The following is a 15033-nucleotide window of genomic DNA, read 5'->3' as shown; positions in this document are numbered from 1 at the left end:
TAGTGTCAAGGGTAATCGCGTTTTCTAAATTTTAAGAACTGAGGCTATTACTAACGACCGACTACTAATCTCTAATTGCAGCTTGGCACCTAACTCTAATGCTAAAAATTTACTTATTAAAAATTTGCTAAGCAGCTTACTTTATAAAATAATACACCGGTTTTCTTGTGTCCGCCAGCATTGTTATGAGTATGCTGAAAATGACATATTTTTACCTCAAAAAAACCTATTTTTCAGAATTACTTAGTCTTCCCTGAAACATGCGGTACATGAAAAAGCTTGTTTCAATGCGCTATTAGTAAAAAAAAAAAAGAACGCTCGCAGCCAACGCAAAGTCGTCCACAAAATGTTTCAGCACGCTTCAGTCAGGCTGTCCTGGTACTCGTGAGCAGTTCGCTGTTCCTCATGGAGTCCAGGCGTGATTAATTTGCCCATCAAAAATAAATAGGTTCGGAAAGCACCGCACAGCGGCGCAACTGCTCCTGGCGAGATTAGGGTGCCTCGATGCCAGCGCCGCCGGGGTGGAGACAACTTCAGCGGCGCCGCCATATTGAATCACACGGGATCAGCGGCGCTAGCGTCTGTAACGGCGCCGTTCATGCTCTCGGCGCGCTTCAAAGTGCTTTAACTTCAAAGGCCTTTTGCAGCGAGAGCTACACTGGGCTACCAGTCGAGCATTTCACGGTACATGGGAGAGGAAAGTTGTGATCCATAATGGCGGCGTCGCTTAATTTGTCTCCACCCGGCGCTGGCATCGAAGCACCCTATGACAAGATGCTAAAGATGCGCCACCTGCAGTTAAAAGAAAATTGGAGGACACTTAAGCTTCGCCTTTAAGAGTGGAACGCGACAGCGTGTTGCAGCACTGCCAGAGAGTCAACGGAAACGCCATCCCTCGTTCGGCGCGACGCCTTGCCCGTTTCGCTGTGCTACGTACGGTGAAATGGACGCGCGGAGCGGCAAACCACGTAGTGCCGAGCCCGATGGGCCCCGCCGCGGTGGCTCAGTGGTTAGGGCACTCGACTACTGATCCGGAGTTCCCGGGTTCGAACCCGACAGCGGCGGCTGCGTTTTTATGGAGGAAAAACGCTAAGGCTCCCGTGTGCTGTGCGATGTCAGTGCACGTTAAAGATCCCCAGGTGGTCGAAATTATTCCGGAGCCCTCCACTACGGCACCTCTCTCTTCCTTTCTTCTTTCACTCCCTCCTTTATCCCTTCCCTTGCGGCGCGGTTCAGGTGTCCAACGATATATGGGACAGATACTGCGCCATTTCCTTTTCCCCAAAAAACAATTATTATTATTATTATTATTATTAGCCCGATGGGAAGGGAGCGCGCGTCTGCAGCAGTGCGCAGGAGGGCGAGCGCCACTATAGCCTCCCTCTGCGCGGTGGCAGGGCTAGCCTCCCAGCAAGGCTGAACTCTAGTAGGGCAACGGCGGCGTAATGCCGTCGCGCGCTATCTGTTGGGGCAGTGAGGTACATTGCGAGGAGGACGATTTTTCGATCACGGCTAACGCCGCCGACACCGGCTTTTCTGCGACACGAGCTCCTTAACGCTGTCGCGTTAAAAATTAAGCCTTTCGACTTTCGCCCATGCATGAAGTGCGTAGCGCCTTGGCAAGGCGGGCTCAGATTGTCGCTGTCACCGTGCTCGCTGGCTTTTGCGGCTCGGGTTGAAACAAGCTTGATAGGTATACACTCGTGAAACGAGCTTACTTAACGATATATACATTTTACAATAGGGTGACGCTATCCATTATAATTCATTAATTGGTTTTGGGGGAAAGGCAATGGCGCAGTAACTGTCTCACATATCTCGGTGGACACCCGAACCGCGCCGTAAGGGACGGGATAAAGGAGGGAGTGAAAGGAAGAAAGAAGTGCCGTAGTGGAGGCCTCCGCAATAATTTCGATCAGCTGGGGACCTCTAACGTGCACTGACATCGCACAGAACGCGGGCGCCTTTTTCATTTCGCCTCCATCGAAACGCGGCCGCCGCGGTTGGGTTCGAACCCTGGTACTCCGGCTCAGTAGACGAGCGCTTTAACCAGTCAGCCACCGCGGCCGGTACTATCCATTAGGGGCATAGGAGAAAAGCAGGGAGCCAGTGCGCAGGACATAGAGGGTTGGTTATAGCATATCGTTAACGTGTTCACGTTACCGTTTACTGTGTTACCGGACGCCGGGCTTTCCGATTATAGGGCTGCGCACGCCAGAAGACGCGCTTTAGTATGCCGCCTGTCCCGTAACAAGTTACCGGAAGGCTAAAACGAGTGATGATAGCAGATTCCCCAGCTTTTAATGCAAACAAAAATGTGGATGCATTGCAAGCATTGCTATGCAGTGAGATGCTGCACGCCCTTTAGTAATATTTTTCTCTGCATATCACGAGCATCAAGAAAAGCGGCTTTTCAAATGCGCCCGTGATGCTAGGCACCTTGCCTACCCTGGCCAGTAGACAATTTTACTACGCAGAACACAGTAAACTTGCGTACGCACCCCTCATTGCGATGCGAGCTCTGTAAAAAATTGCTACTACGACATCTGTTTGCCGTGCCGCAGCGTCGCTTCTTTCGATGTTTGGATACATGGTTTGGTTGTAGACATAGTGGTGCCATCTAGTGACAGTACGTCAAAGTGCGTCAACTGTGGCCTCCGCGATCGAAAGCCCTTAATCTTAATCTCTGATCGCGGAGGCCACGACTAAGTGCTGGTGAAGATGGAAATGAAAATTGGTTTTGGGGAAATAAAATGGCGCAGTATCTGTCTCGCATATCGGCCGACACCTGAACCGCGCCGTAAGGGAAGGGATAAAATAGGTGCCGTAGTGGAGGGCTCCGGGATAATCTCGACCACCTGGGGATCTTTAATGTGCACTGACATCGCACAGCACACGCAGTGGTAAGTGGTTTTTATTAAAATAATAATAAAGAGGAAGGAAAGATTTTTGCTAGCCCCATCTGCCATCTGCCATCGATACTGAAGCAGCTGAGCTGGGGCAACAGAAATAAAGGATAGCAGGCAGAATGGAGAAATGAAATGGAAGAGGTGAGGGGACAGGAAGAGAGGATAGGGGGAAGCGGTAATGTAGACAAAAACTATTTACACAATAAGAAATGTGTCCAGGTTGTGCGCGTGATTAGTTCATGATGGAAAATTAAAAACACGCGCTCACAGCACGGTGTTGGCTGTGAGTGGGGCGTCCAGATGTTAATCGTCCAAGGTAGAACTCGCGGAGCGTTCGGTCACTGCGTGTAACTACCTGACGGAGAACAGACGGGACGTCAAGCCCGTCTGTTCGAGGAATGCACCAAGGCTCACCAAGGTTCGCTCACGGGTGCGCGCACTGCCCTGCGACCACAATAGCGTCTTGAGGGAGTCTGGTAGTATGCCTAGCGCCCTATAGTCCGCAAGCATATAGCGGCGCCTTAGCGTATCGCCTCCATCGAAACGCAGCCGCCGCGGTCGGGTTCGAACCCGGGAACCCTGGTTCTGTAGCCGAGTGCCGTAAGTACTGAGCCACCGCGGCGGGTTTGGGCTGGAGGAACTTTTTCTGCACTTACTGATGGATATAGTAATGAGCTTCGGCAGGGAATGTAATGCGAACGTAACCGCTTGTCCTTAAGGGTAACGGAGTGGATTCCAAAAGAAGGCAAGCGTAGCAGGGGGCGGCAGAAAGTTAGGTGGGCGGATGAATTTAAGAAGTTTGTGTGGATACGCGGTGGCCTCATCTTGCAAAGGACATGGTTAATTGGAGAGACACGGGCCCTGCAGTGGGTGCAGTCAAGGTCATGATGATGCCGAGAGTAAGGAAATTTCCAGTCTTTTTTTTTTTCAGGGAAGAAAATTATTAAAATATAGGAAAATGTTAAAACGGGCAAAAAGCTGAGGCGAAATGCAAAAGGCGTCCGCGTGCTGTGCGATGTCAGTGCAGGTTAAAGATTCCCTAGTGGTCGACATTATTCGGGAGCCCACAACTACGGCACCTCTTTCTTCATTTCTTCTTGCAATCCCTCCTTCATCCCTCCCCCTTACGGCGCGGTTCAGGTGTCCGCCGAGATGTGAGAGATACGACGCCATTTCCTTTCCAACCAATTTTCGCATTTCAGAGCTAAAGACTGCGGTGCTGTCGTTGCAATTTTGGCTATGTACACGATAGAGTACTATATAAACGACACAGAGTTAGGCTTAACTCCTGAAAAAATCGCCGAATTATCTCAAAAACATGGGCTAGTTGTTGCTCTAACCTCCACGCGTGAGTGAGAGTATGCGAATTAAATGCGAATGTCTTCATTTAGAACACGAAATTGCGCCGAAGAGTGCAGCAGCAGTTCTGTATTTGGTCCGAAGCGGCCGTAAAGTGTGCCGCCATGTTGTTTACGAGCGAACGCTACAACTCCGCAACGCTGTAAGAGACCCCGTAAAGTGCTAGTTTTATTATTTAGCGTCGATAGTTTTGGGCCGAAAACGTGGATAGTACCTCGGAACCGGCAGCTACACCTCGAAGCTCTCGTCTGCACTGAGATGAAGTTATTTGAATATGGCGTTTTTCACTTCTTTATAAAGGAGTATAGACACGTAATTTTGCTGGCATGTTTTCTTTCTGCAATGATACGCATGAATCGCCACTTGATATTCCCCTACGACCGCTAAATAACTTCAAACCGAATTTTTTCTGTCATGCTATTCAGGTTTTACATTTCCATCCTCCCCCCCCCCCCAAAAAAAAAAAGAAAAAGAACTTTGATTTTTCATTTGGAGCGAGAAGAGTAGTATCGTGATGGCTGAATCCACGTTTCATGGCCAACGAGAGCCAAGCCAAATACGAACCCTCATCTTCCCGGCATTCCTCCGCGTCTCCAAAGTGGATCAAGTGCCGCAGCGTCAATTCTGCCTCCAGGCATGATTAAGAAACTATGCCTGAGAGCAGCCAGCCAACGCAAATCAACGAACTGCGTCCGCCGGATGTGCGCACATTCTCAAGCGACGGGAGAGTTGAGGCGGGTACCGGCGCGATTGTTGCCCTAACGACGTCCCAAACAAAAACCAAAGAAAGAGCGATAACAGCGCGCACTCGGCGGGCGGAAAGCGCTCTCGCGCCAGACCGTTAGGGAGCGAGCGACTGATGTGAACGATTCCTCCTGGAAGCATGGAATACACCCTAGTCGGGTTCTCTGTGGAAATCGACTGGAGACCCCTGACCTTCGTGAAGTCCATTCCGTCTTACCGGGTGTGTGGCGCATGCAGACTGGTGCGCAAGAAGACAGCGTTGCTTCCATGCAGGCACACACTTTGCGAGTCCTGCTATCTACTCAGCGCGCGTGACGGTGGCCGAGTATGTCCGCTCGACGGTAACCAATGTGAGGAAGGTGACGTCTTTCAAAAGCAGTTTCCTGCCGACGAGTTGCTCAGGAGGGAGGTAAGCTCGAGGGGTTCAAAGCAGCTGTGGTGTATTGGGTCTCGGTATTGGTACATCTATTGGCAATGTATTGGTGTGTTGGTATTGGTGTTTGAAACTTTGAGCATTCTCACAAAGTAGACAGACTGCGGAGTCATCACGATCACGGTGCTGTGCAGTGAATGAGTTATATGGTTTATGTGTGTTTAACGTCCCAAAGCGACTCACGCTATGAGGGACGCCGTTGTGGAGGGCTCCGGAAATTTCGACCACCTGGGGTTCTTTGACGTGCACTGACATCGCACAGTACACGGGCCTCTAGAATTTCGCCTCCATCGAAATTCAACTGCCGCGGCCGGGATCGAACCCGCGTCTTTCGGGTCAGCAGCTGAGCGCCATAACCACTGAGCCACCACGGCGGCTTTGTGAAAGAGTTATGATTGTACCGTTAAGTGGGAATGGAGCGCCCCTTAGAAACCGAATATTACGTAAGCGACGTGCTTCTAGCGCATATGACCAAGGAGTCAGGCCCTTGAACTGGGAAACTGCGCCTGAAAAGTCACGTTCTCAAAGTGTCTGGTGCTGGGAAACATGCTCACATATTTCAGCGAACTTGAAGGAGTGTTAGGACGCTGCATCCCATGCCTGGTTTAGGAGTCTGGTATATAGGTGAGGCTGTCGTTCCTGGCGAAGAGATAACCGGAAAAGCCGCCGCGGTGGCTGAGTGGTTATGGCGCTCGGCTGCTGGCCCGAAAGACGCGGGTTCGATCCCGGCCACGGCGGTCGAATTTCGATGGAGGCGAAATTCTAGAGGCCCTTGTACTGTGCGATGTCAGTGCACGTTAAAGAACCCCAGTTGGTCGAAATTTCCGGAGCCCTTCACTACGGCGTCTCTCATAGCCTGAGTCGCTTTGGGACGTTAAACCTTCATAACACCATAACCGGAAATGGTTATGTAAATGCTCCGAAGCTCATAACTGCGATCTCCAGCATTTACCCAAAGCATTAAAACGTTCAATTTTACACGACAGAAAAGAGTGCCTCGTTACGACATCTTTGACTCGCTTATAGTCTAGTAACTATGTGGTGGCCACGGAAGAGCGGCCAGGGTCTCTCTGGCAGTCAGCGCTCATTAGCGGCGGTTCGTGCTGTTCCCGGTCATGCCTGGGCAAGTCCGGGCGAGTTACCCTGGGCGCTGGGCAGCTAGGCGAGCTTACGTTTGGCCAATCAGCCCGGCGAATGGTTTTACCAGGAAGCCAGCGGAACGAACTTCTGTCGAAAAAGCTCTTGCACAACAACAGCCACAAAAAATGTTCTCGTCATTTTTTTTATATAAATTATTCCAACGATATGCAAAGGCTTGCTTACTTGCGATTAGACGCAATGTTTGCGTCCGGCAACGCGACAACAGCGCTAGTCAGTGAGTTGGGCACCAAATCGCAGGCTTGGAGTTGTTGCATGCAGTAGTAAGGGAGTAATTACTCATTGGTATCCACCGAAGCGCAGCCATACGGTTACACAGGAGAGCTATGCAACTTTCTCAGAAACTTCGTAGTTAAACAAAAATTCGTTCTGGTCCGGATTTCAAGCCCGGGACGACCGCTTCACCGTAGTCGTCGCTCTACAAACTTAGGGATTCCCCTAAGCATTTAAACAACACCGTTCTCACTTCAGGTTATTGATAATTCGCTCTCGCCCTATCCTAGGCTAGCCGTACCGGTTAGCTCACTAAATGGAGCTACTTCGCCGGCGAAGCGGTGGTCCCGGACAAGGAAGAATTTTTCTTTAACTACGACGTTTCTGTCAAAGCTGCATAGCTCTCCTTTGTAGCCATAAGGCTGAGCCTAGGTGGATGCCAATGAGTACTTACTCCCTTATTACAAATATAGTCCACCTTGGGGGATTCCCCTAAACGTTTGACCAACGTTGTTCCTCTTTGATTCGTGCAAGCGCACAACAGCGCGCATGCTTCAAGTGGCAGCCGACGTTATTGAAAGAGGTTCGCTCATGCGATAGGTGATTCCTTCGCCTGATAAGAGGCTCACGAACAACTAGAAAGCTTCGGTAGCTCTACATAGAGCTCCAGGTTTTTTTGTTTTTTTTTTATGCTCGGCAATTTCGTGCGATATCTCTTATCCGCTGCCACATTCTCATTTCTATGCACACATTAATTGTGAGTGGCTAAATCATCCTTCATTCGTTCCTGCTTGGCTTCGAAATGTTCAGCGCCATTTGCGCTATGCCGTGGGTGCTCAGTGCAGCCCGGTGAGAGGAGAGGTAGAAAACCTTGTCTATGTCAGAAACGGCAGCTAACGGCGTTACCTCTACTGGTCGCGTTTCGAGCCTCCGAGTTACGCTGATTCCGCGGATAGAATCCAAGATGGAGGCCTCTATAGCAACGACGTAGTATTAGAGCGTTAAGCTCTACTTCTCACGTTTCGGGTCTCGGCGTTATGTGTTATAACACAAATCGTAACCCAGTGGTTGCCATGGTAACCGAGGTGACTACATAATGGAATAAAATAGTAACAGGTGGCAGCGTCATGCCCCATCATCACGACTCCGAACTAAACAACGTCGATCCGGTGTATATATATCCCTTAAGCGAAAATAGCGCAAAAGACGAGGACAAGGAAGCGCACATGCCGACGAATGAAAACTGGTTTCCAGGAAAAGAAATGGCGCACTGTCTTACTGCTCGATGGACACCTCAACCGCGTCCTGAGGGAAGGGAAGAAGGAGGGAATGAAACGAGATAGAGCCGCAGTCGTGGAGAGCTCCGGAATAATATTGACCACTTGACAATCTAACGTGCACAGACATCGCACAGCACACGGGCGAATGGCAACAAATCTTGCAGGGAGCGCAAGGCTCAGGAAGTGTGCAGGAAATGGTCACGTGATCTTGAATGAGCGCGCGCCGCACCCGACGACGTCAAAGGTAGCGCAAGGCACGTGCAGAGGCTGGACACATGACCGCGGAGCAGATAAACCTTTGCCAAGGCGGCGTTAAATGTCCCGTAAGCAGATGCAGCTGTAAAATAGTAAATCCTACTCTATAGTGGCAAGCATCTAAAAAAGAGCTGTACGTGTGGTATGTGGCTTTAACCACGCTGAAGTTGTGCATTGGCTCTTACGTGCGCCGTATTGGACCACAGGTGCGAATTACGAAAACAACGCCAGGACTTGCAGAGTTCCTGGTGACGTAATCACGATGGCTCTGATCCTTTTTTTATTTTCATTTCGCAGGTGAAGTGTTGGAATGAAGGAAGCGGCTGTACGACAGTGCTGCCTGCATCGCAGATCGGCCAGCACTTCCATCGTGAATGTCGGCACCACTCCATTCGCTGTCCCAAGTGTTCGGCCACAGTTCTTTGCAGAGACGTGTGCGCACACTTGGAGTCGGAATGCCGAACTACTGATGCGACTGCAGGGTTGGAACGCCAAGGGGATTCAAGCCACGAGGGCGGGGCGGCAACTCTGTCATCCCACAGACGTTTGTTAGAAGTGCAAGCCGGTGAACTGAAGATCCTTCTGGAACAATTGCTCCTTGCAAGTGGCGCCGATAGTGACTGCATCAGCGAAGTCGTTCATGGGGTGAACAGCTGCCAAGAAACATTGAGAGAACTCTTGGGAGGCGTTAATAACGTGAAGGAGACCGTGAGGAAAGAAGTGGCTAAAAGAACGAGAGAAGAGCGTGACTCTCTGAAAAAATTATCTGACGAAATAGCCACGTTTAGTGAAGAAACGAAAGAGCGTTTTAGTGTAAGCAACGATGCAATTCAAGCCATTTCCAACAATATACAAGCATTGGAAAAAGTTGCGAGAGATGAGTTCGCAAAAATGGCTAGAGAAAAGTGCGACAAGTGTTCTCAGCTTCCAGGTGTCTCCAAGAAGGCTTCGGAACAAGTGGAAGACAGTGGCACTACACTTCCCCGAGGTGGGAAAGTGGTGCCCAAAGCACCTAACCTAAAGGTATCATACTGCAAGATTTTCATAACAGGTGTGAGATCAATCGAAGAAAAACTGAGGAAGCAAAGTGGGGTTTTCTATGCGAGCGAGCAGGTGTACCTACGAGGCTACTGCATGTGTCCCAGTGTCTGGCTCCAGAAATTCTGCCGAAACATTGCGCTGCGTGCGAGCTTCAATCTGCGCAAGGGTGAAATGGATGACTCCGTTGAGTGGCCCTTCAAGCAAACAATCAAACTGCGTGTTATTCATCCAGGGGGACGTGGAGAACGTGTGCTTGCAGAGGACACGTCCGAGAAAAGTCCCTGTTGCCAAAGGCCGCGGGATGGACAAGAGCAAGTCGCATTTTTTTCTAATCAATACCTTAACCTCGAAGACCTCATCCGTGACGGCTACGTGGAAGGCGACCAGCTTCTGATCAAGTTCGATCTTCGGCCATGATTTGCACTTTTGTATGAACAGCGGCCATCACGGCCTAGGCCCCTTTCATACACGCCTTGTTAGTTGAGTGATTTTTCCTGTTTCTAGCATTCAACCAGAACGGTCAACTCTGTAATCAGTTCGCAATAAAAACAGGTCGATTTTATTATTGTTCCAAACCTTACAAACTCGCCATGATCCCGGGCTAATGTTTGCTTCGAGAGGACTGCCGTGCGGCATGAACTTCGGTGGGAATTGGAGGAGTACGTTAGTCTAATCAACACTATAATGTCTAAGAATGCTGTCATTTCGCTTTGAACATTATCTGGCCTTTTCGATTACTTTTTCGGCTAACTTTGTGTTTCTATTCTGTCAACATATAGTTTGGCTGCATAACTGCTATAAAAATGGCTTGTTATTAGCATGTATCCCGTGAAACCAATATATCTAACTATTTTAACTATCATTTTCATCATTTCATGTAACTTACTTATTGTTTTTGTTTCGCTTTATTTGTTCTGCTTTTGCATTTGTTTTCCCCAAAGCCCTATTGTTCCCGCCCTGCTACTGCCATGAACGGGTTTCGGGACATGTCAAGCTGGTCTTCGCAGCATTTTTCTCAAACCCGCCCAGACTTCGCTGTATGACCTCTTATAGCGCATAGTTGCTTTTTTTTAAGAATAATCCAGATCCAGGAACAGAAACTGAGTGCAGTTGTACTGTAATGCGAAGAACACCGACATTTTTCTTTTCAAATAACAATTATATTAAAAGCCGCCCGTAACGGCTAGAAAACCCCCAAGCAAATACTAATTCAAATAACAAATGACTGCTGAAATACAGTGTTTGGAACTAACATGGGTCAAATCTAGAGTTTCAAATTAAAAATATCTAAATCCAAAGTATTCACGCTGGAAATGGCCAAGTTATTTGCATTTTTTTTCACTACACGGTGGTGTACAGTTACTCGAATTTCCATGTAAAGCTTATCTTTACAGCTGCTTTATTACCGCGAGCGCCATCTAGGAACGCGGTCGAACGGTGAGGGCGGAATCTGTGCGAGAACCCTCTAACGCTACCTACAGCATCAAGAGTGTCCGTTTCGAGGATGGCAAGTCGCGGTCGTAGGGAGAAATTTAGCAGAGCTCGATAAGAACGCGCCTCTTCCACGCTCGACCATTCGTTCCCCTCTTAAACATGTCCAGTAATTGTGAATCGTGATACGCATTACAACCATACTGAAATGTGCACAAGTCACGCGAACCAGTTCACCACACTTCTGCGACCATAATTTGAAACGCAAACAGGGAACGACATTGTCATACACCAGCGCGCGCTCATTGAAACAAGCGGGTTGCACCTCTGCCATGCCACCACACGCATCATCCAGAGCCACTCAAACAGCTCGAAAGCGCATAGTGCCTGCAGCTGAGAAGTTTCAAGAACAGGTTTGGCCTAGAGACAGGATACGCATTACTGTCACGATGAAATACCGTCTCAAATTCATTTAGTTTTTCTTCAAGTGCAGCCCGAACAGCGCAGTAAAGAGGTGGTTCTTGCATGCATGCAGGTACCCTAACCTAAGCTTGCTAGAAATACCAACGAAAGCAACGAACGCGCTCCAAGTAACAACTATTTCAATGAAACAAAGTCTTCGACCACAGGCGCAGCCATAACCCAGCGCGAGCTGATTGCATTCGTCTGCGCAACTAAGCGCCGAGTTACATTGGCGCTTGCGTAACGTATGCCAGTCAGATCAGAAACGCATACTCTGCGTCTCGAACAAATTCTGGTTTGGTTTATGTGGGTTTAGCGTCCCAAAGCGACTAAGGCTATGAGAGACGCCGTAGTTAAGGGCTCTGGATAATTTCTACCACCTGGGGTTCATTAAAGTGCACTAACATAGCACACTACACGGGCCTCTAGAATTTTGCCTCCATCGAAATTCGACCGCTGCGGCTGGGATCGAACCCGCGTCTTTCGGGCCAGCAGCCGAGCGCCGTAAGCACTCAGGCGGTAGTGGGGTTCATTAACGAGCCTCTCGGAACGAAATGCAAGCCATCTCTTGTCGAGGCGACCTTTACTCAGATTTTAAAATAAAGAGCGCACAATCCAGCGGCAGCGACCTGAGGATCAGATAACAGGCATCGACGAATCCGTACGTGTGAAACGTAATGGCAGACGGGATAAAGCTCGTAGGTTTTTCGCGGTGTTTCTACAGGCTTGTCATTCGCGCCGGCAACGACTCTTATTCAGCCATCACACTATTAGCATATTTCTCCAGCGCCGCTAGACTACAACTTTGACGAACGTCCCGTGCTCAAGTCTATAGCACTGCAAATAACCTTTGGTTAAACGTCGCTGTCCACGACGCGCACCAAGCGAGCGTGTACACGTAGTAACAAGCAATGCACACCACTCAATGAACACCACCCGATGGGGAACCTGCGCTGCCAAGGTGGCACTGCAATTGTTCCATTCGGTGACTCAAAACGGCTTTTGTCAGCCGCTTGGGCCGCTGCAAGCGCGAGAACACATTCTGCGCGATTAGATACCCGCGTTTGGCTGACAGCATTCATTGCCCAGCTTCTCTCGGCGTAGCCCAGATACCTGACGCACGGCACGTGCGCCTTCGAAAGAGCGCCGAGGCTCACGCCAATAAGCGCCTGAAGGTGGCGCGGAAAAGTACTAAGAGTACTACCCAAAACTGCTTGCTCTTCTCGCTAGGCAGTGTGTTATGGCGCTGCAATCGGCACCGCAAACTTCAGCGCAAGTTCCCCATGGTCCAGATAGGCGATAACATAGATGAAGAAAAAAAAATGAACGTAACCCGCTTCAGAACGTGAGTGAGCGTTTCCGGAGGCACCAAGTAAATCGCGCTCACACGGCACCAACTAACTTCCATTTCGGCCGTCATTCACGGGCTGAGCAATATTTCTGGCTGTGCATCTAACTTCCAACGTGACAAAGCCAGTGTACAGCTCGCGACGAGCGGCTTATCACGGGTTACGCACCGACTGTTTTTCCGAGCGTTAGAAAGAACAGAGCGGAACCGACATGAGCGGCATTAATCGAGGGTCCGATGGTTTCCGCTGCTCGTCCCGCAGCTTACAAACGAGGATAGGAAGTTTTTCGGGGCGCAGATAATCTGCTCTGCACACGCAGCTCTGCTTAGAGCAGTTTATGGGACCGAATTAATAGAGCATAATCGTGTAGACTTACCGTGAGTGGACGATTAAGTTGGATTCCTTTGAGAACTTAATCCACGAAAGAACACGCAGACACCACCGGTGACACAACGGACGACACTGACACATGCGTGCACACAGTTGTTTGCAGCCCGAATGATTTTCCGCCGCCTCGCGGTAAAATGGGCAGAACGTGAAACAGAAACCCATTTCGCGGTCGTATCTTTACCGTTCGTGCTCCTACCGTGCGTAGCTTGATCTGGTATACAAGACCACAGAGGGCAATTGGTTTATATGCTTAAATTCTCCCCTCGTGCTTAAAAACCGTATTGTTTTCACCAACACAAAATCGAAACCTTACCTATTTGTCCAGACGTACTGCACCTCCCATCAAATGGTATGTGGCACACTTTTCGAACAATAATTAAAAAGTTGGATAGCATAAAGCCTTTTCTTGTGTGTGTTTAGAAAACTGGTAAGGGCGATATCAGCCTGTCATCGGCTCTGAAGCACCAGATATATATATATATATATATATATATATATATATATATATATATATATATATATATATATATATATATATATATATATATATATATATATATATATATATATATATATATAGTTTATAAGAAATTTTCTTTAGACCAATTGATTGCCATTAGAAATAAAAAAAATAAAAAAAAAACATTTCCCTATGCACCTTGGTTTCGGTGACTGTTGGCTTTATTAATATATATATATATATATATATATATATATATATATATATATATATATATATATATATATATATATATATATATATATATGGGGGGAGTAATAAAATACAGGCTTTGTGAGTGTTGCGTCGCAGCATTTTGACGGCTAAGGTATAAACGGCATGTGCTAATCGCTCAGAGAACCATGCACTTTCAGACCCTTTCAACGGTGTGTGTAGATGCGTTTGTCCCGATTTCTTGGTCTTGCTTTGCATGGCTCAAGATATACTATGGGGTTGAATGCTTATGTTGCTACGCGCTCCTTGAAATGCAAGCTCATCACAGCTATTTACAGGTGAGACTAAGCTATAGAATGTGCGTTGCCTGCAGATAAGTAAAGCGCACGTTCGTAGACATGCGTATACACACCTTTGTATAGCGTTCAAGCTGCGGCGCACTGCGGGAAAGCAAGTAGTGGTATTTCCGCCGTTTGAGAGATAAGCCAGCCACATCAAGGTATGTACAAGCCTCACAGACGAGTCCTGCAGCTGCATTAGGACTCCATGTTCATTGCCCTCCAGCCTTGAGTGTGCGTGTGCTTGCAAACTTACCAGCGCCAAGTGGGTCAGTAACCTTCACGTAACTGAACTTGCACGTCCTTGATCCTATTCCAGTCCCGTACTCTACAAAAAAGAAAAAATTAGGTGAAAACGGTGAGCGTATAGGCAACCGGCCACAGAACAAGCCTTTCCCACTTTCCTGCTCTTTTCAACCTGCACCGTTTAGCCGCAGCTGCAACGCTGCGACGCTGCCACGCAGCCACACTGCAGGTTGTGCTCTTAAACTCGACCGCACACCTTGTTGCCACAAACGCATTCGTCGGACTGCTATACTGCGATGCTTTTGCTTGTCGGTGCCCTTACTGTGGTCGCCGTTCTTGCAGCCACTTTGTTCTGGTGAGGTGCTACTCTCGATTGAATTGAATTGAATTGAAGATTATTTCGGATCATTTATGCAACGCATATTTGAAACAGCATCCGGATCCCTAGCTAAAAGCTAGTTGGTACCCATGCAAGAGATATCAAGTGTTACTAAGTGCAGGCATGAGAACAAACTATTTACATTACGCATGATGAAGGCCCTTGCATTGAAATAGAAAGTTGAAAGTTGACGGTGAGTGCCTCGCCGTTCAGGTGAGGTCTTCCACTCTAAGTAAGTGTTTCTCGGTTATTCTTGCACACTAAATGAGTCTTTCGATGAAGCACAAAGAGCCAGGCGTGAAGGTCTATGGCGTTTCTTTGATCGCCTTTTGAAGCGAAAGCTTCACTACGCTAGGTAAAGCCGATTTCGCCA

At 48.5% G+C, this 15033-nt stretch overlaps 1 protein-coding gene across 1 annotated transcript; it reads left to right on the top strand.

Annotated features, from left to right (window-relative positions):
• Positions 1-4935: 4935 nt before the first annotated feature.
• On the top strand, positions 4936-9954 carry LOC144104706 (TNF receptor-associated factor 6-like). The gene is made up of 2 exons (XM_077637865.1): positions 4936-5421; positions 8649-9954. Exons 1-2 carry the CDS (start codon positions 5152-5154, stop codon positions 9807-9809), a joined length of 1431 nt encoding a protein of 476 aa, XP_077493991.1. The 5' UTR covers positions 4936-5151; the 3' UTR covers positions 9810-9954.
• Positions 9955-15033: the final 5079 nt, after the last annotated feature.

Source organism: Amblyomma americanum, chromosome 9 (assembly GCF_052857255.1).
Source record: "Amblyomma americanum isolate KBUSLIRL-KWMA chromosome 9, ASM5285725v1, whole genome shotgun sequence".
NCBI lineage: Eukaryota > Metazoa > Arthropoda > Arachnida > Ixodida > Ixodidae > Amblyomma > Amblyomma americanum.
The sequence above is the reverse complement of the archived record's forward strand: the minus strand, read 5'-3'. Positions and strand labels throughout refer to the sequence as shown.

What these genes read in the sequence shown, in the direction of transcription:
- LOC144104706 (XM_077637865.1), top strand. Translation starts at nt 5,152, where the DNA reads ATGGAATACACCCTAGTCGGGTTCTCTGTGGAAATCGACTGGAGACCC. An exon ending in ACGAGTTGCTCAGGAGGGAG is followed by an intron (nt 5,422 to 8,648) that starts GTAAGCTCGAGG and finishes TTCATTTCGCAG; the next exon opens with GTGAAGTGTTGGAATGAAGG.